The sequence below is a fragment of the Grammomys surdaster genome, unplaced genomic scaffold (genome assembly GCF_004785775.1).
Source record: "Grammomys surdaster isolate TR1022 unplaced genomic scaffold, NIH_TR_1.0 138, whole genome shotgun sequence".
Taxonomy (NCBI): domain Eukaryota; kingdom Metazoa; phylum Chordata; class Mammalia; order Rodentia; family Muridae; genus Grammomys; species Grammomys surdaster.
This window is the reverse complement of record NW_021604596.1, coordinates 3472722-3494737: the sequence shown is the minus strand read 5'-3', so window position 1 is coordinate 3494737 and position 22016 is coordinate 3472722. Positions and strand designations below refer to the sequence as shown.

At 46.8% G+C, this 22016-nt stretch overlaps 1 protein-coding gene across 1 annotated transcript in view; it reads right to left on the bottom strand.

The window, feature by feature from the left end:
- Positions 1 to 6577: 6577 nt before the first annotated feature.
- The window catches only part of Panx1 (pannexin 1), a 34235-nt gene continuing 18796 nt past the window's right edge, over positions 6578 to 22016 (bottom strand). Inside the window, exons 3-5 of the mRNA XM_028763388.1 lie at positions 10800 to 11020; positions 8139 to 8797; positions 6578 to 7020 (exon numbers count right to left, since the gene is read on the bottom strand). Coding sequence (XP_028619221.1) covers positions 6941 to 7020; positions 8139 to 8797; positions 10800 to 11020 — 960 coding nt within the window. The 3' untranslated portion in view covers positions 6578 to 6940. The remainder of the gene's footprint in view (positions 7021 to 8138; positions 8798 to 10799; positions 11021 to 22016) is intronic.

Sequence of the window (22016 nt, the reverse complement as noted above, 5' to 3'; positions counted from 1 at the left end):
CTTTCTCTCTCTCTGTCTCTCTCTCTTCTTCTCCTGATTCCTCTTGAAGCACCAGAGTTCTAAGTATTTTTTTTTTAATGAAACTTCTTCTCTCCAGCGGTGCTGGTATTATAAAGTGCTTAGACGATGTGGGAAAAGCCTCAAGGGCCTCTGTACTTAGCAATGTTTCCTTTGTAACAGGCACTTCTCATATTCAGAAAGAACAAATGAGATGAACACTAAAATCTGAGGTTTCTTACCTCTGAAATTACCATCAGAATCTCCTTTTATGTTCCTGAAGTTTCCATGGAAGCCTGGGCTCTGTAAGCCCATCTTCACTTAGAGGTAATGCGGATTTCATTTCTGGGTTTGGGAGTGATTTTTGACAGCACTTTAGTTCCTCTTGTTTCTCATTTTTTGTGTGTCTGAGAAAAGACACACGGAAACTTTAGAAATTGGCTCTTGAAAGGGATGCTTTGCTTGTCTTTCGCTGACAGGCCAGCCTCCTCATTTCCCTGAGGGGCCTACCTGTCCCATCTTTGCAATGACACAAAGGAACACTGTAAACCCTTTGCTTTCATGAAGAGCCTGCCAGAACACAGGTGCTATCAGAGGGCATATGAAACAGATTGTGAACAATTTCTCAATCCTACGGCTTAGCTGCTATCACCCAGTTTCATCTGGAAAACCCCGGAGCTGTGGGCCCAGGTCAGCCAACCAGAAGCTCCTTTCCCTGCTAGAGCCCCGGGTGACAGACAGGAGTAGTATCATGGAATAAACCTCTTTCCTGGATGGAGACATACTGAGAATAGGCGTCCCCTTTCTTATTGTAAGAGTCAGCACTCTGCTGTGGTTTGAAGAGAGCTGTCCCCCACTTGCTCCCCAGCTGGTGAGGTGTTTAGGAAGAGAAGCTTTACCTGAGGAAGTACATCATTAGGTGTTGCTTTGAGGCTGTATAGACCCTCCCATTCCCAGTTCTGTTGCCCTGCCCCTGCAGATGAGCTATAATCAGCTGGATCCCCTCGCCTGCCTGCTGCCATGACTTCACAATGAACTAACTCCCTCTGAAACTGTAAGCCCCAGCAAACCCCTTCTTCCCCATGTTGCTGTTTGTCAGGGTGATTTTATCACAGCAACAGAAGAAACCTGAGCACTCAGCTGCACCTAACAACGTGGGATATTAAAACCTCAGAGGAGAATGAGCCTGGCTGCGTGGCTCAGCAAGTGGAAGTGGGAGTGGGAGACTCTACTGCCAAGGAGAAGTACCATGCAGAGTTTCAGAAAGGCTCTGGGCTGGGTTCTCAATCCCCAATGTAGGGGGATAGAGGAAAGAGGGGTGTGTACTTAGCTGCCTTAAACTGGCCAAGTTGCGTAGTAGAGTTGAGTAATTGGTCCAGGAAAGTCCACATCTGATCCATGCTTCCCTCTGCACCTAGCACTCAGGGTTCACAGTAATCAGGCAAGCAACCCTTGCAATGGACCAGATGCTAGAATACAGGGACAAGGAGCCAACCTGCTTCCTGGACTTATCTGGATGATGAGAGAGACAGGTGTCAGCAGGGGTTAGCGGCAGAGTGGGGGCATTTCCCTCAGGGGTTATTAGTTAGAGCTGATTGTTGAATAGAAAGGAGAAGATAGCACAGTATCCAAGGCTGAAAGGCCATTAAGGAACAGAGCACAGGGCTATTTCAGATAGGAGGGTGGGCCTGGGCCATAAGCCTGAACTCAAACAAGCCTGGAGCTGGCTAGGGACTAGTCAGCAGTTTCTCCAGCTCAGTCTCTCCCAGGTAACACTACCTGTCACTCTCATAGATTCACACTGTGAGACCCTGAGCTGAGGGCCTGGCTAAGCTCTGTCCAAACTCTTGATACAGAAGGCTGCAAGATAAGCAATGGGTGCTTTGAGCTTTTATGTACGCAGTTATTTGTTGTGGAGCAATAGAAGATGAACGCAACATCCCGATCCCTGGGGAACAGCTGAGGACTGAGAAGCACATGCTAGAAACTCTACTAAGACTTTCCATGCTGTGGTTTATTAGACCCATGAGATGCATTCATTTCTATTGTAGATGCGTTCTCCCTTCAGTAGAGGTGAGCAGGCCAGCTCATGTCTGTCGGTACATGGTCCCAACAGCTCCACACCAGACAGTACACTTTATAAACACCAGCCTGTGGCCTTTCATCAAGGACGTTCTTCATTCACTGCCAGCTGGCTATTAATTAGCAAGTATCCTGATGTCACCCATTCCCAGACAGGGATGAACCTCAGTCACTTCAAGGCTTATCGTCTGGCTCCATCTTCAGTGAAGTGACTCCTACAGACAGCAAGACAACCAGTCTCTTTGTTACTTAGAAAAGGTTTTATTTAGGGAAACATCACAACACAGAACAAAAGCACCATTTGCTGTTGTCTGCAGACACAACAGACTTTAGAGGAATGTCTGTGTGTGTGGCTAAGCATCTCCCATGGAAGTACTGAGTTCTAAGCTCCTCCCATGGAAGTACTGAGTTCTAAGCACCTGTCATGGACGCACTGAGTTCAGTAGTACAATAAACTTTCATACAGTTCTTGACACCATCATTTGGTCTCATCTTCTGGACTTTGTGGAATGAAACTAAGGATGAACTTAGGTGTTTAAAGCCGTTCTTCATTGGCTCAATATTTTTAACAAATGACGCAGCAAAAAAATAAAAAGAAAATAAAGATAAATAAACATTAGTAATCATTAGAAATTTAACTTAGCCAGGCATATGGCACATGCCTTTAGTCCCAGCACCTAGGGATGCAGAGGCAAGTGGCTCTCTGAGTTTGAGGCCAGTCTGGTCTATGGGGTGGGTTCCAGAATAGCCAGGGTTACACAGAGAAACCTTGTCTCAAAACAATAACAACAAAAACAATAGAAGAATTCTGTGGCCAGGGCTACACAGAGAAATCCTGTCTCAAACACACACACATACACATGCACACCACCACCACCACCACCACCACCAGAGACAGACAGAGACAGAGAGAGATAGAGAGAGAAAGTGGATCTGACTGTGTTTTTCTAGGGATTACTTGTCACACACTGCAGACTCCTACAATTTTCTCCTGTGGTTGAGCAAGGAAAAAAGTACCTCAAGACACAAGAAATTTTGTAGTTTCAGGAGCCTAAGAACAATTACTGATTAAAATCTACATGCTTCAGTGACAACTAACTTCACAGCTAAAAAGAGATCCAGAAACACAATACATCTAATTTAATGCAGGCAGGAAAACCAACTACACATTAGAACCTATTATACTCCACATCTGACACAATAGCATCTCTGTCACTCTTCTAAGACGGTTTCACTGTTCTTGCGAGAAATAAGACTGAAATACCAATGATTGCCCCGAAGGAGCTGTTCATCTTCAGTGCCTGCAGACAAAACATTAATTGGTAATTGCACATTTTAGCCCACAGCTCCTTTAAGAGGTTTACTCTGTACTGCTGAGACCAGGACCTTAAGACACCCACTTCCTAGTCACTGCAAGAGAGCCGTGAACTCATGCTGAACTTGGAAAGTGATCCTGACTCATCCAACCTCAAGAGCTGAGAATCGACAGTATTCACAAAAAGGCTGTGAACTCCCTCCTGCAGGCAGCATGGCCTTCTACAGTCAGTGGAATGAGCCCTCCCACTGCCCTCCTCCTGTGGAAGACCACGTGCCTTTTAAATCAGATCCTAAATGCCAACTGACAGGACTCCCTGCTGTTTTCCCTGCTTGCTCACTCACCACGTTTACAGAGTGCCTGGGTGTCTGATTTAAGAGTTGGCGATACAGCAGCAAATCAAAGCTCCTGACCTTTGTCAATCTATTTGTGCTGCTCTGACACATACAGATTAAACCAAGCAGGATGTGTATCCTGAGAGGTGTATCCATCCATCTGTCACAGGCACAAAGTCATGGGGTCAGGGTCTTGGGTGGGAAAGGGTATGTCATAACAGGCCTTTCCACATGTTAAAACATACATGCAAACCAGATGCACAAAACCACGTAGAAGTGTCTAGCCCCTAACAGTGCCACTGGGAAGCAGGGTGATGCCCTGTAAGTGGTATGCTGTCCCCTTCCTCCCTACACTCCAGAGATGCAGAACAGGGAAGCAAACAAAAAAAGGGCTCCAAAGAAAACAAGACCAACGCTGGCTGCCTAGTCACTTCTGGCCACGGGCTGCCCGCCTCCCTCTGACTGACTCTGCTGAGTCTGACTCTAGAAAAGGTGACTAATGCAAACATGACCCAATTAAACAAAGTCTGAGGCCGAAAGCAGGAGCCTTCTCAAGGGCAAGGTATGCTCTGCTCGGTGTGAGGCTTACTTACACTTTGGCAAGCACAAGCTACAATAAAATATGTGTTTGTAGATTTAAAAGTAGCCTCCATCCAGAGCTGGAGGGCATCTATGTGTCCCTTGGTAAGCCGCAAATGTGCCAGAACCCTGCTTCCAGAATGATCTGTGCTGCTTCCACTGCCACACCACTGTGCGGATCTGGTTTGCAAGCCTCAGTAGTCCACTAAGGAACAAAGTCATTCACTAAGGCTGGAAACGAGGTTAGTGGCCCCAGGGTGGTCATTTAGGGTCTGTGTGTGTCTGTAAGAAAAGGATGAGTGCTTACAAAGGAATGCCTATCATCACTAGAGAAGTGTTTCAAGCCACCAGGTCACCAGATGGAAGGGCTGACCTCTAGGCCAAAACGCACTGCTGGGCATTGGTATACCAGGCCCTTGGACCACCATGGGCCCCACGGGCTTCCCCTTATGGAAGGGAAGTAGAGGTAAGCTAAACCCAGCTGCTCAAAACCACAGGTCCTACTTTATCTAAACTTCAACTTAGAGAGCCTTTATGGCTGAAGTAGTCATCGGCCTCTAGGAAAATACCAGACCCCATAAATCACCATCTGTGGAACTCAGGCCAGGGGACCAGACAATATGGCTCCTCCCAACACTTCAGAGGGGTTTCTACTTTCTGTGGTTTCTTATTGTCTCTTAGTGCTCACCTATGTCTTTACTACCTGTTGCTACACTCTGATGCCCTCAAAATACAACCTGTCTGCGCATCGGTCACAGCAAGTACCAAGAGTGATGTCTGGATGCTGCAGGTCCTCCAGGAGCTCAGGGTGAGAAGGGAAGGGCCAGATGAAACAGGCTGAGGACCCCCAGCACACTCTGACCGAAGGGTTCACATGATTAGCTCAGACTGTTCCTGGTCTTCTAAAATAAAACATCAATTTTTACTGCCTCCAAGTACATGTTACAGTATGCTACAAGAAAGACAAATCGTAACCAGGGAGTGGGATGTCATTTGAGATGTAAACGAATGGAATGATTTTAAAAAAAAAAAAAGGACGAAGCTTTTTTAAAAAAAAAAATCTATATGCTAAAAAAAAATATTTTAAAGGTCATTTTGAAGCTACAAAAAAAAAAAAAAGATAAGCCACACATACACAGTAGAGAATTGTAACGGAATATCTCAGACATGGCAATATAAAAATATACAAAATCGGTTTCTCAGTCATACTATAACTCAACAGAAAGAAATACCACGGGACAGTGCCATTCCGAGTACCTAGTACACTTCTGATATTAGCTTTCCAACTTGGAAAGTACAAGCAAAACCTGCTTTTCTGTACACTCCCAAAGGCAGAGAACCACTTATGTAACTTCTGACTTCACCAAAAGGCAGTTAGATTAGGTGAACAATTGCCCTCAGAGGTTCCTGAGGACTTCCGTTTAAACATGATAAAATGTGAACATATAACACATTCATGTGGCCAGAATGTAGTCAGGCGTTATCGACTTCTAAGTCAGCATGCATGTTTCTAAAGCCAGGCCCAGGGCTCACACCTGTAGCCCTGACACGTGGGACATTGAGTTGATGGAAGACTGATGACAGTCTGATGGAGGGCTGAGCTACGAGTGGGAGGGGACCGTGTCACCAAACAAAACTGTTTACAAGGCAATGCCCGAATCTGTTCTAACCTCCCGTATGTACAACTTACTCTGAAATCCTTATCAGGGCTGAAATGTTCTCCTCAAATGACTTCAAATATATAAATTAATGTGCAATTTTAAAAGTTGGGCTTAAATTTAAACAATCTGATTTTAAACAAATGGCCAAGGTCACTGTTGGATCAGTTCTGTGTTCTGTTCTCACTGGACAAAGTAAGTACCTCTTGCTGTGTTCTCTTTAGGTGCATCAGTAAAATCTTGTTCTCCTGTCTCAGATAGCTCGACACCTATCGATAACCTCTAAACTCGGGGTTCCCCCTGGGAAGGTTTCTGAAGCCTCCCTTCCAAGAGTCACCATGGCACGACTCCGTCTCCTTAGCTGGGTTCAGTCAGCACTGGGTTCACTCGGCACTGCCTCAGGCTGCTGTCCGTACAGAGGTCAAAGGGCATCGAGCAGTGTTGACAGGACAACAATCAGCTGTGGCTGGTAAATAACAGGACAGCTTGCCTGTATAGGAGCCCAGACACAGGTCACAGCCAACTTAGGCCACTGTCACATACAGGCCGACTTCCCTGGTAGGCCAGTGAATGCTTTTCTTGTTCAACAGTCAGTAAGGGCACACAGAGGGTATTATTAAATTACATCCTAACATGTTTATTATTATCTCAGAAAACAAAGCATCCTCCAAAGTGCTTGCTCTCCAGAAGCTCTGCCAGTCCAGAACGGTGCTTCTCTGAGGCTCTAGAAGGCTCTGTGCTCTTGACAGCCCTTCATGGAGGACTTTACACAAAGCACACTTACTCATTTCAATTCTGTCTTGTAAGACGTTCCTAATTTATTCTTCCATGATGCTGTTGGCCATTATGTCTATTAGAGACCGGTAGGACACACACTACACCAATACCAAAACATCTACAGCAAACTAGCTACATATCCAACAGGGGTGCGTCAGCCACAGAAGCCATAGGCTTGAAATTCAAGAATTAAACCATTAGCAGGATGAGTTCAGGAGCCTCTGGCGAGAGTTCTTCTCTCCATCGTTTGCTGCAGTCTCGCTGTTCAGCTCCAAATCTGTCAAAATTAAAGCCATTATTTATAAGGGAGGGATAGTAGGAAGCACTGGTATCAACCCACTGTGAGGCGACTTCTCAAACACATCCTTTACCATGGCTGCTGCTTAGTCTAAAGTCTGAAAGTTGGGTCAAGAAGTCAGAAACGCCCTCTTTTAAGCAAGAGAGTCAGAGAGTGACTTGGGGAGTAAGCAGCTGCTCTCTTGGTTACGTACGAGGCCTGCTCCCCTGGAGGAGACTCACATGGACAGTAAACATGGCCCACAGCTCGAGATCCCAGGTTCCAGAGGAGAACCTGCTGCTGTTAGTTTGCTAAATGGACATGTGGTAGAAGTCCCTTCTAAATACGTCTGTGCTCATAGGTTGGTGCTGCCCTCAGCCAGAGAACCCTCCTCCTGTAGTGGGCAGCCGTCAGTGCAGACACTCACAACTGGTCCAAGTGCCGAGAGCAAGTAAAATGGCGGCTGAGTGCTCAGCCTTAAATAGGACCTCTATTCCAACCCCCGTCCCCTAAGTCAATGCTCAGGAAACATCCATGAAGAGGAAATGATGTTAGAGCTAGGGGCCAGGGGGTCAAAGGCTGGCTTCTGAACACGACATGGCCTGGCTCATAGGCTCAGGACAGCTCAGCTACACAAGACAGAGCCAACATGATCAGCCAGCATCCCTACAGGCTGAACTCCGTGGGTCACAAAACATAAAGACTGTATGAAGGTGGGAATGGGAAATATGGGGTACACACATATAGGGGAAGCTGGATATGATCAAGATACACTGTAAGCATGAATGAAATTGCCAAAGAACAAATAACAGAGAAGGACAAAGAGACCAGAGGTACAGACAGGAAGACGAGACAAAGATGAGGGGTGCTAGAAACAGAGGTGGAGCATGAGACCACACACATGACACAGACAAGAGCAACCAGACCAGGCTGAGAGGAAGACAGGGAGAAGAGAACAGAGTCATCCTTCTTTGGATGGTATAACACCAATCTGTTCCTGTACCCTGTCAATCTTGGGCTCCTCCAGGATTACACTGGGCCAAGGGTTCAAGTGACAGGCAGGGCAAAGACTACTCAGACTGCTGAAAAGGTGTGCCTGCCCAGAGAGCCAACCCTACCTTTGAACTCCACTCTCTGGCTGCCCTGGTCCTCTCCCTTGCTCTGTAGGGACATGGGAATTTTCCCATCAATGATGTCCATCTTAATCATGCCCAGGTTTGTCAGAAGTAGCATGGGGTCGATGCCCTGCCCGTTGCTTTTAATGTTCTCCAGCACCTTAAGACACTTGTATGACTTGAGCTCACTTATGTTCTCTTCCAGAAAAAGGTTGTAGAGGCTCAAGTCATTGTAGCCTTCAGACTTGAAATGTAGAACATCGAACGTGGGCAAGATCTCATATACTTTGAGAACGTCTGTCTTCTGCCGGAACGGGACGAAGAATGTGTAGACGACCACAGGAACCAGCAGAGCATACACTATGAGGTTTATGAGGCTGAGCAGCTGGAAGATGCCGACGGCGATAAGCTTGCACTGGAAGCGATCGGGAATGGTGCTGTCGTTTCTCAGGACGCCTGATTTGATGCTGCACAGAAACTCGTCCGAGAGTGAGGAGAGGCTGAAGTAATAGCTCAAGTAGATACAAGCCAGCAAGATAACCGCAAATGTCACCAGCCGGCAGCTAATGTATTTCATGATTAAATGACTCGAGTTCTTCTTTGTCTTCAAGTACTGCTCCACAATTGGGTACTTGAAGTGGCTTTCAGATATCTCCCACAGACTAGAAAACAAAGCAAATAAAAATAATGATGAGACCCTTGCCAGTCACTTGATAAACAGTGTTTATCAAAAGTGAAAGGCATGGACATATTCAACACTGTCACACTGAAAATTTCAAACACATTAACTATAACTTCATCTGAGTGCTAGGTAATAAAACCATGCTCAAAAACCTTTTTTTAAAGGCAGTAGTGGTATACGCCTTTAATCCCAGCACTTGGGAGGCAGAAGGATCTCTGGGTTCGAGGCCAGCCTGGTCTACAGAGTGACTACAGAGGACAGCTAGGGCTACACAGAGAAACCCTGTCTCAAAAAACCAAGACAAACAATCAAAACCCCCTTTTCCTTTAAATCTTTTAAACATTTAAAATTGTATACAAGTGCTTTGCCTGCATGTGTGCGGTGCCCTCGGAAGCCAGGAGCAGATGTCAGATCCCCTGAAACCAACACTCTGGCCTCTGCGAGAGCAGCAAGTGCCCTGAGCTGCTAACTCACCTCTCCAGGCCCCCTTTTAATATTTTAAAGACAGTCTGCTTGATTAAATATGAGTTAATACTTAATAATGCCTCGTACCCGCAGTTGAATGATTGTTAAATAAATTTCTCATATCTAGAAGAGCAGCTGGTGGTCTATTAACTGTTTTTAAACGGCAATCTCCCACTAAGCATGAAAAATAGTAAAGACATTTCCAACCTGTCTAGAACACACACGTCTACCCGGGAGGGTGGAGGACACTCAGGGAACCAGATGGCATAGGTCGGGTCCCTGATTCTCTCACAAGAGGCTATACAGAACAGTGTTTATCTATTATCTAGAAATAAAAGGGTGAAAGAAAGAGGCAAATAAATGCACTTAGTTAATAATGCTGCACTCAAACTCAGTGTCTGGAACTGTGACAGCTAGTTTTATGTCACCTTTGACACAAGCTAGAGTCGTTTTATAAGAAGGAACCTCAATTGAGAGAAGGTTCCCACCAGGCTGGCCTGTGGACAGGCCTGTGCTGCATTTTCTGGATTGATGACTGTTGTGGGAGGCCTGGGTCACTGTGGGCAGTGCCAACCCTGGACTGGCCATCCTCGGTGCCATAAGGAAGCAGGCTGAACCACAGTTTAAGAGCAAGGCGGTAAGCGGCACTTCCCCAGGGCCTGAGCATCAGATCCTGCCTCCAGGTACCCATCCTGCTTGTCCTGTTCCCATTGCTGTGATAAAACTCCATGACCAAAAGCACTCTGAAGGGGAAGGATTTATTTTAGCTAACAGTTCACAATTATAGTCCATTATTGACAGAAAACAGGGCAAGCATATGCTGCCTTACTATTGTTTTTTAAACAACAATTCCTCACTAATATGAAAAATAAAGACATTTTTTGCCCACCTAGAACACATACACTTCTATCAGGGAGGGTAGAGGACACTTGGTGGGCCCAAATGGCAGAGTTAGTGTTGCTGGCTCTCATAGCTCTTGCCCTGGTTTCCTTCAATAATGGACTGTAATGGTGAACTGTTCGTCAAAATAAATCTTTCCCCTTCGAGTTGCTTTCAGTCATGGAGTTTTACCACAGCAACAGAAATCCTAAGATAGGAATATAGCGGGTATTTTTAGAAATAAGACAGCTGTTGCTACTATGTTACTACTAGCAATGACAGGACCCGAGGAAGAATGTGTGAGAGAAGACCTCTACCCATTGGGTCCAGCTCTCTCATCCTTTTTACAGGCTTGGCTGCCTCAGAATCCTCTGTACCTTCCTATTATACTACAGGTGAGACTTTGACCTGTCACCCCTGTGAGAACTGCTTTTCAAAGGATGAGACTGGACAGGGAAAGAACACTGACCTGAGGACACTGAGGTCAAGTGAGGGAACAGGGTCCTGTCACTTGATGGTTGATACCCTACTTACCCCCTTCCCACTCTTGGCAATCAGCACCCTGGGCCAGCATAGCAGAAAAAAAGAGCAGGGAACTGATCCTAGGGTGGCCATGGACAGCCCTCTAGAGCCGTTACCTCTGCCCCACATTCTCAGTCACTCCTGGGGGTCCAGGTCCGTCTCTCAGGTCCAAATCTCGAGCGCTCTTGGCAGCCTTGATGGCGCGGTTGTAGACTTTGTCAAGTTCCTCCATGATAAACTTCAGATCTGAGCAGAGGTGTGGAGCCGCTGCGAAGCGCCAGAACAGTGCAGGCAGGTACAGGAGTATGGCAAACAGCAGCAGGATGTAGGGGAAGAACTGAAAAGCAAGAGCCAGCATGGTAAGTGCCCCTCTCAGAAGAGCAAGAACAAGCCACCATCAGTTTCCTTGGAAACTTTCTGACTCTGCCAGGAACTGCTCTTGTCCTCATTTCGGGGACACATGAGCATTCCCACGTCACTCATGGATACCAGCTTGTTGTCTGTTGATTAATGCTTGTGTAGATATCTGACCCAGAGTTGAAACCTTTCCATTCAATAGACATTAGCTGGAAGGAAGTGGTGACTACACTGAGATAAATAATATTTCCTTCTAATCACAGAAAAAGAAAATAAGTACACTCTCCTGTCCTGCAGAATGGTTCCTCATCAGAGCCCTAATTAAGGAACAAGTAGATGTCACAGTGGCCTGCGCTGGTTTTTCCTTCTCATTTGTTCTGATTTAAAGCTCTAGCTTTTTGTTTTGCTTTTCTCTTCTTTGGAAACTGGGAAAATGCCAAAGAAACATTATGACCAATCCCGGCTTCCGTGGTCTGGTAATTATCCTGTAAACTGGCTGGAATAAGCATCTAAAAGCTGCAGGATGTGGAGGGAGAGACCCTCACCGCTGATGTCACTCTACACTTGGATAGTGTCCTGTGCAGAGACACCTCAGTAACAATCACAGTGAGGCTCCAGGACTGGTGGACACACAGAGCAGGCCAGAGGGGACTCGGATGTCAGGCAGTAAAGGGGGATCTGCAACTAGTTCAACCAGAAGATCACAGCACTGAGCTCCACTGAAGCCCCACCTTGTGGTTTGGGCAGTGAGGTTATGGGGCCCCTGATCCTCAGTTTCCCTCTTTAAAGTGGTCATGTGATACAGGCATCATGAAGATGAAACTCGATCACTCAGGAAAAGAAACTAAACATGGCTGTGCCTGGCCTGTCAAGAGCACTGGAGATCATCAGGAAATACCAACATAGGGCCTCCTACTTTCAGTCTTCTATCTACCCATAGTCCTGTGAGGATCACTCCTGTCAGAACAAGGGAGGGGAAGCTGGGAGCGGTTTCTAGCTGCAGATCACAAAGCTGGCAAGTGACCCAGTTACACGATGACCCCCAAGCTACAACTCTACATGCCCTACGCAGCATTTCATGACACTGTCCTAGTTTTACAGTTCACTGTAGTGATATCAGGGTCATTCTGACTGGACACAATATCCTCTCCTTGAACACACATAGGAGCAGGCAGGCCCTGCGCCAGCCCTGAACTGTGCCTGCAGTCGGAGACTGAGGCTCGTTCCTAGCACTCTGCCTGCTTTCCACTGAATACCTTATACTTCCACAGCATACATGTAACTGATGCATTACTATGAAGTATAAAATCTCAGGCTTTGGCTTGGATCTCACGAGATTTTCTGTGGCACTGTCCTTCCTGCTCTAAGACCCGGCCCCAGGTGCCCATTACCCCTGCAGCTGCTGTGGTTTCATGGTTCCCTTGGTTTTGTCAAAACTCCTTGGGCTGTGCTAGGTTTTCATGGAAATAATGTTTCACTTGTTTCTGTCTTTAACTGCATGAAGCAACACATACAGGCTTACAAAAGAAATGGGTTGTGCTGATACAGTTATCAAGGTATGAAAAACCCAACTTGCATGTGCTTTTGTTAGTAACTCTGAAACAGGGTCCAGTGGTTTCATAGCTATTACAGTTCTAAGGCAGAGATGAGAGAACCACATTCCATTCAGAGAGAATGTGACTTCCCTGGGTAGCAAAACCCTTGCCCAATGTCTCTTACACGTGAGTTTCAAGGTTAACCTCTAGTAGAAGTTAATGGGAAGTAGGGAATCATCGGTTCACAGACATTCTGAAGCCCCTATGAGCTCTTCCTGAGAATTCTCAATGCAGAAAAAAACAGAGAAGGAAACCTAAATGGCCCCAAATTCTGCATCAACCTCCACTTGGCTGTACTTTGGGGTTCGCACAAGACAGGGCCTTTCAAAGTTAGCCTGATCTGCAAGGCACTGACACACAATGGTGCACACTGCAGGCTGGACATCACTGATCTACACTAGGGATGGTTTAGTTTACAGTTGGCTGTGTTCATTCCATCCTTGTCTAGTCACTATCATAAAGATGAACTGAAGCCCATGTGGTTTCCAGCACTGAGACAGTCAAGCACTTTCTCTGGAAACCATAGGTGGCAGAAGTCTCAGTCAGTCCCCCCTCCACTTTCTAATTTGTTTATTTATTATGTATACAGCATCCTGCCTGCATGTATGCATGTAGGCCAGAATAGGGCAGCAGATCTCATTACAGATGGTTATGAGCCATCATGTGGTTGCTGGGAATTGAACTCAGGACCTCTGGAAGAGAAGCCAGTGCTCTTAACCTCTAAGCCATCTCTCTGGCCCTGTGGCAGAAATATTTCTAACTTGGGCTTCTGAAATATTTTTATGAGTCATGCTTGCTTTGAGGTTATTTGAAGTATGTACTTACCTCGAGTTTTACTCCCCTAAAGTAACAATGTACAGTTTGTTTAACACACCCCAGGAGTGTGGCATCTAGCCCAGTGGGCAGCAGAGCACAGTTCACTGTAATTAGAAAATGAATGTTTAAAGGTGTTACATGGAGAGTGTTAGTGGTTTTCCTAAATGTCCTTGTACTCTGGTTACCTCTGCAGGAATGTATAGTAGGAAAGCCTTGTTTGCTGGTTTTCCCTAGACTTAAATTCTCTGACCCACATCAAAAATACAGAAACCATTCTGCATGCTTCAACAAGGCAGTCAACTCAATTCAACTGAAATACAAATCCAAAAAGCATTGAATTACAGCCTTCACAATCCTTTCACCAAATCAAGAATAGCCGAGGTGTCTGAGGGGAAAGTTTTGCCATCAGTGCTATCTGCTCTATGCTGGATCTGGGGTGCACATCACTCAAGGCTCTGACTGCATCCTAAAGTACAATGTCCCAGTTGGCCAGCAATGCGCTCTTCCCAAGACAGTGAGACCCTTCACGGAAAGCCAAGCAGCTGTTCGTCTGCACCTTGGAGCTTTCGTACTTTAAGGCTGTGGTTACATGACCTCTGTGTGAAAGGAGATGGAGGTGATCCAGAACAACCTCCCTCTGTGGTCCAACTCTTTCTTCATCTAAGACAAAGATCCAGGCAAGCAGCTAAACAACGCTCCCCAAGGGATAAGACCCTTGCCTTACAGCACCAAACGTGGATGAGGATGTGGACTCAAAAATATTCCTGGGCGTCTGCTCTGTGGCAGGCAGTGCACAGGATGCCCTCCTCCCCGACAATGGTTCAAATAGCAGCACCTTCCCAAAGACTACACAGCCTAACAATCAGAAATCAAAGCACATGGTGCACAGACACACACAAAGGCAAAACACACATAAAGTAAATAAATTAAAAACAAACAAACAAACCCCCAAGAAACTTGAATCTGAAAGTGTTTGAAATATGGTCTCAGCAAATACAGTTAGGTCTCATGAGGTCATATAATGTAGGAATAGCCCAAAAACTGATGGCAGGTAAAGACAGACCACAGGAGGGAGCCTGGTGAGATGAAGGCAGAGATTAGAGGCCTCTGTCTACCATCCCCTCGAATCTCTGTCAGCACCGCCCCTTAGAGTCAGTCTATGGATCAAGGAGAGAATAAATCCCTGCTGTGGAGTTTGTTCTGATCTATGATAGTCTTTAACAGAGGCTCTGGGGAACACAAAATGTTAGTCAGCAACAGAACTATAAAGGACCCCAGCTCTTTTACACAGCAGAAAAACACCAGTAAAGAACATGATCAAAAACACCTTGGCAAAACAACAAAGCTGTACAGAGGACACACAGAGGCAGATCTAAGGTGAGAGGCTGGCACAAGATGCCTCCAGTCAAGAGCCTGGTGGTGATACACAGTAACAGGTCAGAGGAAAGGAAGAGTCTGGCTTGTGGTTCAGGTCCTGAAGGTACACAGACAGCTGAAGCCCAGAGTACTACAGCAGAGATCACCCTGGAGAATGGGAGGAGCCAGAGAGAGGATGCGTGCTAGGGCCCTGCGATACATCAGGGTCAGACACAGTAAATACTGGAAAGGTCAGGAAGGTCAGGAAGTAGGAAGCAGGCAAAACAAAAGCATTTCGTATTGAAAGATGAAGGTATGAAGGATGTCTGTCCTGCTGTGGGGTGTTCAGATAAAAACGCACTTAGAGTCAGTTTCCAAATATGGGGAAAGAATAGCGGCAATACGCCCTGAGCAGCTTTCAGAATGCAGACAGGAAAGATGCCACAGAGAAAAGACTATCAGGCTTTGTGCCTGCTGTCATCTGAGCCATGGGAAGCACCTCAGAGCCCTGGAGAAGACAGCAAGCAGGATGTCCACACGTAAAAAGGAAAAGATGGAGCCAGAGGATTCAGAGCATCATGCAAGGGGCAAAGCTCTGCCTGGGTCTAAATGGTCCCCTGTGGACTCTGCCCTTGTCTCAGAGCACTTCAGGACTGTAGACCAGACGAAGCTTTCCTGTGAAACACCTGACGTTGGGAGCCACATTGTTACCATTGCAGCCATTCCCTTTGGCCGCTGGACTGTGAGAACAATGTGTAGATTAATGGGTAAATGGTTACTGGTACAGAACTATATTTGAAGAGAGCCTGGCTTTGGCTTGGCAATATGTGGTATCACAACTGTGACACCAACCTGACCTGATTTTTGCTTTTTGAGGAGTGCTGTGGTCCTCAGACCAGTGGGACTTCTCTATTATTCCTGAAGCTGCTAGAGTTCTCGTCATGGCTAGCTTTGTCAACTTGACACAACCTAGAATCATCTAGGAAGAGTCTCAGTGAGGGACCATGTACACTGATTGGACCTGAGGGCATGGCTATGGGAAACTGTGGGTGGGGCTAGGCGTGTGGTCCTAAACTGAGTGCAGAAGTCAAGCAGGGCACAAACAAGCAATGAGCACGTGTGTATCCGTTCCTCTCTGCGCTAGCCCATGGACGTGATGTGGCCGGCTATTTCAGGTTCTGTTGCCTTGACCTCCCCATAGTGACTGACTACAACCTAGAGCTACAACCTGAAGCTCAGGTAAGCCACTTCTCCTATAAGCTAAACTTGTCAAGGTGTTTTATCACAGTAACAGAAATGAAACCAAGACAGACACAGAATTGCAGGTCTGAGTATACATCTCCACAATGGCACACTGATGCACAGGCTCACACTATCTGAGGGACAGCAGGCTACTCTGGTGGTGCCCACTCAGACCCGTGTTTGTACGTATTCCAGGTAATGCCAGAGGCTTCCAGTGAATCCTCCAACTAAGTCCCTATGACTCTGCTTTAGAGAAATATTTGCCCGCATTGTTAAGTATTTTCTATTCTTTCCCTTTTTTCTCTTAAGCACTCTGTTCCAGAGAAACCTGACTAATCTTTGCTGACATGCTGAATAGAGAACAGAGTTCAAGCAGTCTTAGAGCGCCCCCTGCTGGTCTCGTGGATGCACTCACATGCCCAGAAAAAAAAAAAAAAAAAAAGACCTGCTCTCAGCACCATGGGAAGCCATCAGCTGAGAATGAAGCAGGGGAGGATGGCCAATTAACCAATGACAACGCTGGGTCCACAGTGTCAGTCACTTAAACATTCCCCTGAAGAATGTCTGTGGGGGTATTTGAGTCTCCCGGTTTTAAATGGCATTGAATTGAGACATGCTTACATACATCCTGTACCCCTAGTCCCTGAACCAAGCCTGGTGGATACACAAGCTAGGTAGCCGCCAAGAGCTGAGGGATGGGAGTTTAGTGAACACTGAGCTTTGCTTGGGAGGTCAGAGCTCGTGGACGGATATGCACAGAACTGTAAGCTGAACAGTAAGAATTAAGCATGATTAGTCACTGGATACATTTGCCATAGTGACCCACTTAAAAAAAGTAACTTTAAAAGGCTGTTCTGAATAAAGGGGGTTTGTAACTTGAAAATTCTCCCATTTCTTCTATTTAAAACTATATAGGAACATCCTATTACATTGTTATTTAACATGTAAACTGTACCACTATAAAGTATGTTTACTTTTTTAAGTTTTAAAAATATTTCTATATTTTATTGATTGATTGATTGATTGATTGATTGATTTTTGGTTTTTCGAGACAGAGTTTCTCTGTGTAGCCCTGGCTGTCCTGGAACTCACTCTGTAGACCAGGCTGGCCTCGAACTCAGAAATCCACCTGCCTCTGCCTCCCAAGTGCTGGGATTAAAGGCGTGCGCCACCACCGCCTGGCTATATTTCTATATTTTATTTTTAAGATGTGAAAAACTGAAAAGCATTCAATGTGGGAATACAGCAGCTATAATTACCGATCTGTGCCCAATTCAAAACCATAGCTTTGTTCCTGTTTGGCATGGGCTACTTCCCTAGTTAGGGAAAAATCTTGGAAAAATATATATATTAGACATACTTTATTTTTAATTATGTCTATGTGTGAGAGTGTGTGTACCAGTATGTGTGGGTGCTATAAAGGTCAAAAGATGGGGTCAGATCCCCTAGAACAGAAGCTATAGGCAGCTGCCTGACATGGGTGCTAAAACTAAGAGCCTCAGAGACTAAGGTCCTCTGGAGAGCAGAGCACACACACACTTAAACAGTGAGCCACCTTGATTCTAAGCCCTGCTCATTTCCGGGACTGTCACAATCAAATCCCACACACTGTGGACAATGAGTCTTTTCTCTGACTGTTCTGTAGGACAAGATGCTCCCTCCGAAGGCCCTGGGGAGACTGCCTCTCACAGGCCACCTTCTCCACAAGTATTCCTACATCGTCTCTCCTTTGTGTGTGTGTCTATGTTCAATTTTTCTCCTCATAAGAGGACACCAACCAACTCCAGATTGGTCCTCATAACTCACTGACAAGAGATCTGTTCAATTGAAGTCATATTCTAAGGTACGCAGAGTTAAGATGGGAACATAACCTTTTGGATGACAAAATTCAACCCATGACACCACACCCATGTCCTTTCTCTTGGTCTCTGCCCCAGCATACCCCAGGAAGCATCTGGCTCATGCTACTGTACTGACAAGCTGTTACGTATAGGACAACCTGCTCTTTACTCTACAGGACAGCTTTCTGTTTGCCTCTCCACCCCAGACCTGTCTTCTGTGGGTCTCTCTTGTCCCACCAACTCTCCACTCCAGTGCCCCTGAGATTCTGTCCTAATTAGCTTTGATTGTCAGCTTGATAGAGCTTATAGTCACCTGATGAGAGAGCCTCAAATGAACTGCCTAGCTTAGAGTGGCCTGGGGGTGTGGCTGTCAGGATTATTAATTGATGTAAGGGGGACCACCCTGTTTCAGGCAACACCACTCCCTGTGCAGCTAGTGCTAGGTTGTGCAAGCAAGCGTTAAGCGTGAGCCTGAGCGTGAACCAGAGAGTGAGCCAGCAAGCAGTGTTCCTTCATGGTTCCTGACTCAACTCCCTGTTCTCACTTCCCCAGTGGCAGATTATAACCTGGACATGAACCACATAAATCCTTTCCTCTCCATGTTGCTTTTCCTCAGTATTTTATCACAGAGAAAGCAGAAAGGAACTAAACAGACACCATCCCTTCTACATCTACAGCTTACACACACCCTGACACGCCAATGCACTGTGAACACCGTATCTTCTGTCTACTCACTACATCCTAGGAGCCCAGGAACAGCTCTAGCCAAGAGATTAGCAGAGCCATCCACTTCTCCTCAGATTTCCTGCAGCCAGTGACAATCCTGGCTCACACCCTGGCTCTGATTCTCCCCTCAGCCTCCCATGTCCAATTAGCACAGGGGTCTGAGCTCCACCCACACTTGTGGCTAATGCCAAGAATGTGGTTGTTGTCAGGATCTTGCAAGACTCTGGCCTGGCTTGGAGCCCTGAGTGGGCACCACCAGATTAGAGTGCTGTTCCTCAGATAGTGTAAGCCTGTGCATCGGTGTGCCACTGTGGAGAGGGCTACTCAGACCTGCAATCCCATGCCTGTTTTAGTTCATTTCTCTTGCTGTGATAAAATACCTTGACAAATTCAACTTATGGAGGTGGCTTACATCAGCGCCCCAGACACCTGGAATGGGCCCTCTGCCCGTATCCCCAGGCATGCAACCCCACTGGTTGGTCAGCTGCTACCACAGCACAGCTAAGCATGAACACAGTGCCTGTCTCCCTGGGGTAGCTTCAACAGTGACTGTGTGACTTTACTGACTGGCTGTCCACACAGGTTTGCTGACCCCTGGCATAGGCTCTCGGTGTCCCCTACAAGATCCTACAGTGTCATCTTGTAGTCAGCTGTGTGATACCAAGTCCTGCTCGCTGTTTGCTCTTTCCCTTCTCAGAAACACCTGCTTCCTTCCTCTTCTGTCCTGACCGAACCTTCCCTGAGTCTGGTTAGTGGTCTCCGTGCCTCTCCTCTCTGACTCACTAGGGTCTCCCCACATCCCCTCTCTTCTTTCCCAACCTAAACTCTCTTTAGTGCCTGGCTAAGACTCTCCCTGCTCCCCTCCTGCAGACCAGAACCCACCTCTGTAACTGGCTAGGCTTCCCCTGCCTCTCCTCCCACTGCTAACAAAGCAACAAGAGCTGGTTCTAAGGACCAACTCTTAGAACCAAGCACACTCTCCTGAGGACCATGCATTTTGCCATATGGCTGTCTGGCGGTCACAGATCCTGCTCTCCATAACCTTGCCTCCATTCCAGTCTGTTACTGCCATCCCGGTCCCTAACAGGACAAAGCATCTCCAGAGGAGTGCCTCACCCCACACTCCCTAGGCCAGTAGTTCTCAACCTTCCTAATGCTATGACTCTTTAATAGTTCCTCGTGCCATGGTCACCATAAAACTATTTCGTTGCTACTTCATAACTGTAATTTGGCTCCTGTTATGAATCGTAATGTAAATATTTGATATGCAGGATATCTGATATGCAACTCCCCCGAAGAGGCTGCAACCTACCGGTTGAGAAGTGCTGCCCTAGGCAGTCCCACTGCACCTGTTGGTTCAGCATCTTTAGTGTCTTCCCCAGCCTCTCATCCACTTCATTCTCAGGACTTACGTTACACAATTTTCCTGAACACGACCATCCCTCCTGCTCCCACCCAGCTGTGTACAACGAAGGCGCGTTTCCTGTGAAGAACCGAGCCAGGGTTTTTGTTTTACGTCATCATTTCTTCTATACTCTCACTCCTCACACAACCACCTGGCTGTTGTTTCTCCACTAATGCCCTGCGGCAGGAACACCAAGGAACAACAGATCAGTAAGCTCGGCTCTACCCAGAAAACAGCAGAGGGATGGGAGAGCTCACAGCTCAGTCCCTGGGTTTCTGGGAAACCCACATTTTATCTTTTCTGACTCGCTTTCTAAGTATTTTCTTGTGTGTTCACCTCACCACCAGGGAACTTGGAGAATCTGAGACATCACCTGTGGCCCACTGGTGTCAAGCACATGTCCTAGAATGAGGGCCCTCAATCAACATCAGCTAAAAGGAACTCCATGCCACTGTCTGCAGCTTGAAAACCTCCTTTTGATTTCTCTAGTTCCCTGAGACATCCTCCGTATATCTCAGAGTCCCTTGCTATTAGCGATGGGTCTGATCAAGACCTCCTATGAGTCTGTTTCTGCGTGTGAGTTTTCTCTGGGTCGTCCTGTATTTGTGGTATGTCTGGTGAATGGCAAACAGCCTGCATAAATAGACAGAGCACACAGGTGATGCTCTGGAGGATGTCTCCTCCCTCCAGGGAGGACACAGCCTCACTTCTGGCAGGCATATAACTCAGAGACATCATCAGTGCCCAAGTGGTCTCATTCTCTAGGCACTGAAATGACGCAGACCAGTACTCTAATCCCTGCGAGGGAGCCCCTCACTCCCAGCCAAGCCTGAGTGTTGACCAGGCAGGTTTCTTCAATTTCTGTTCCCAGTCCTGTGAGCCTGGTAAGAGCTGAGACACTTCGAACCACCATAGCCAATGAGCTCAGCACCGAAAGAGCCTCGTGGCTCCTCACAGCAGGTCGCCTGAGGGAGTCTGCAGACCCGGGTTCTGTTTGTACAGCCTCAGAATACTCTACGACCCCAGGCCTTGTCTCTCAAGGCCCCAGTAGTGCTTCCTATGAAAAACATCTAGAAAAAACTCTGCAGGGTTTTCCTTGCTCTTACCTTAAGTAATCCCTGCTACAGTCTGAGGCTCAGCCAATGCCAACTCAGACTGGCTGCAACGTGGCATTTCCACAATGACATTTTAACACGGACTTAAACCACAGCAGCACGGACTGAGATTTACAAAGCTTCTTACCTTCTGCAAGTGTGCCCACCTGTGCTGAAGGTTCTTACAAGACAATGCGCTGACACACAAGGCCAATGAGAACCCACCCAGCACTCAGACTGCAAATCAAAGGGAAAAGGGCCAACAGTCATCACGTGCTACCTCCATGCCAACTGTGCGATACACAGGTGTGGGGGAAAGCAGGGTCAGAGCCAGCATGAGTCAGAGCACGAAGAAAGGAGTCTTGTAAGAGAAGAATGCTGACTGGGTGTCCAGACGCAGCTACAGTAGCAGAGGGTCTTCGGTCAACTCTGGCACTGCAGAAGATACTCGCCTGTGTTTTCTTCAGTAGATTAGAGCATCAGAAGATACAAATGTTCTAGTTGGTTTTTATGAAGGACAAAATAACCAGTGGGTGAAGGACAGGCTAAAGCAGTCTTGTCTTTGTGTGTGCAGAGAAGACCGAAGGTGTCTATCACTCACAAGGTAGACCCAGAGTGTGACATCACTGTTCACAGAAGAGTGGCATCCTCACTGAAGACCCGAGATGTCACATCATCGCTCACAGATGTCACATCACTACTCCCTGACAAGACTGAAGGTATCCAGTGATCACTTAAGAGTGCTAGCTCTGGCTGCAGTTCCTTACTCTCCAGTGTCTGTATCCCCCACACCCAACACTCCCCGGACCTGCACCTCTTCTCTCTAACCTGAACCGCCTGGCTGGTAATGCCTCTTGTGTAGAATCTCTCCTTCCATTCAGTACATCCACTTACCAGAAAC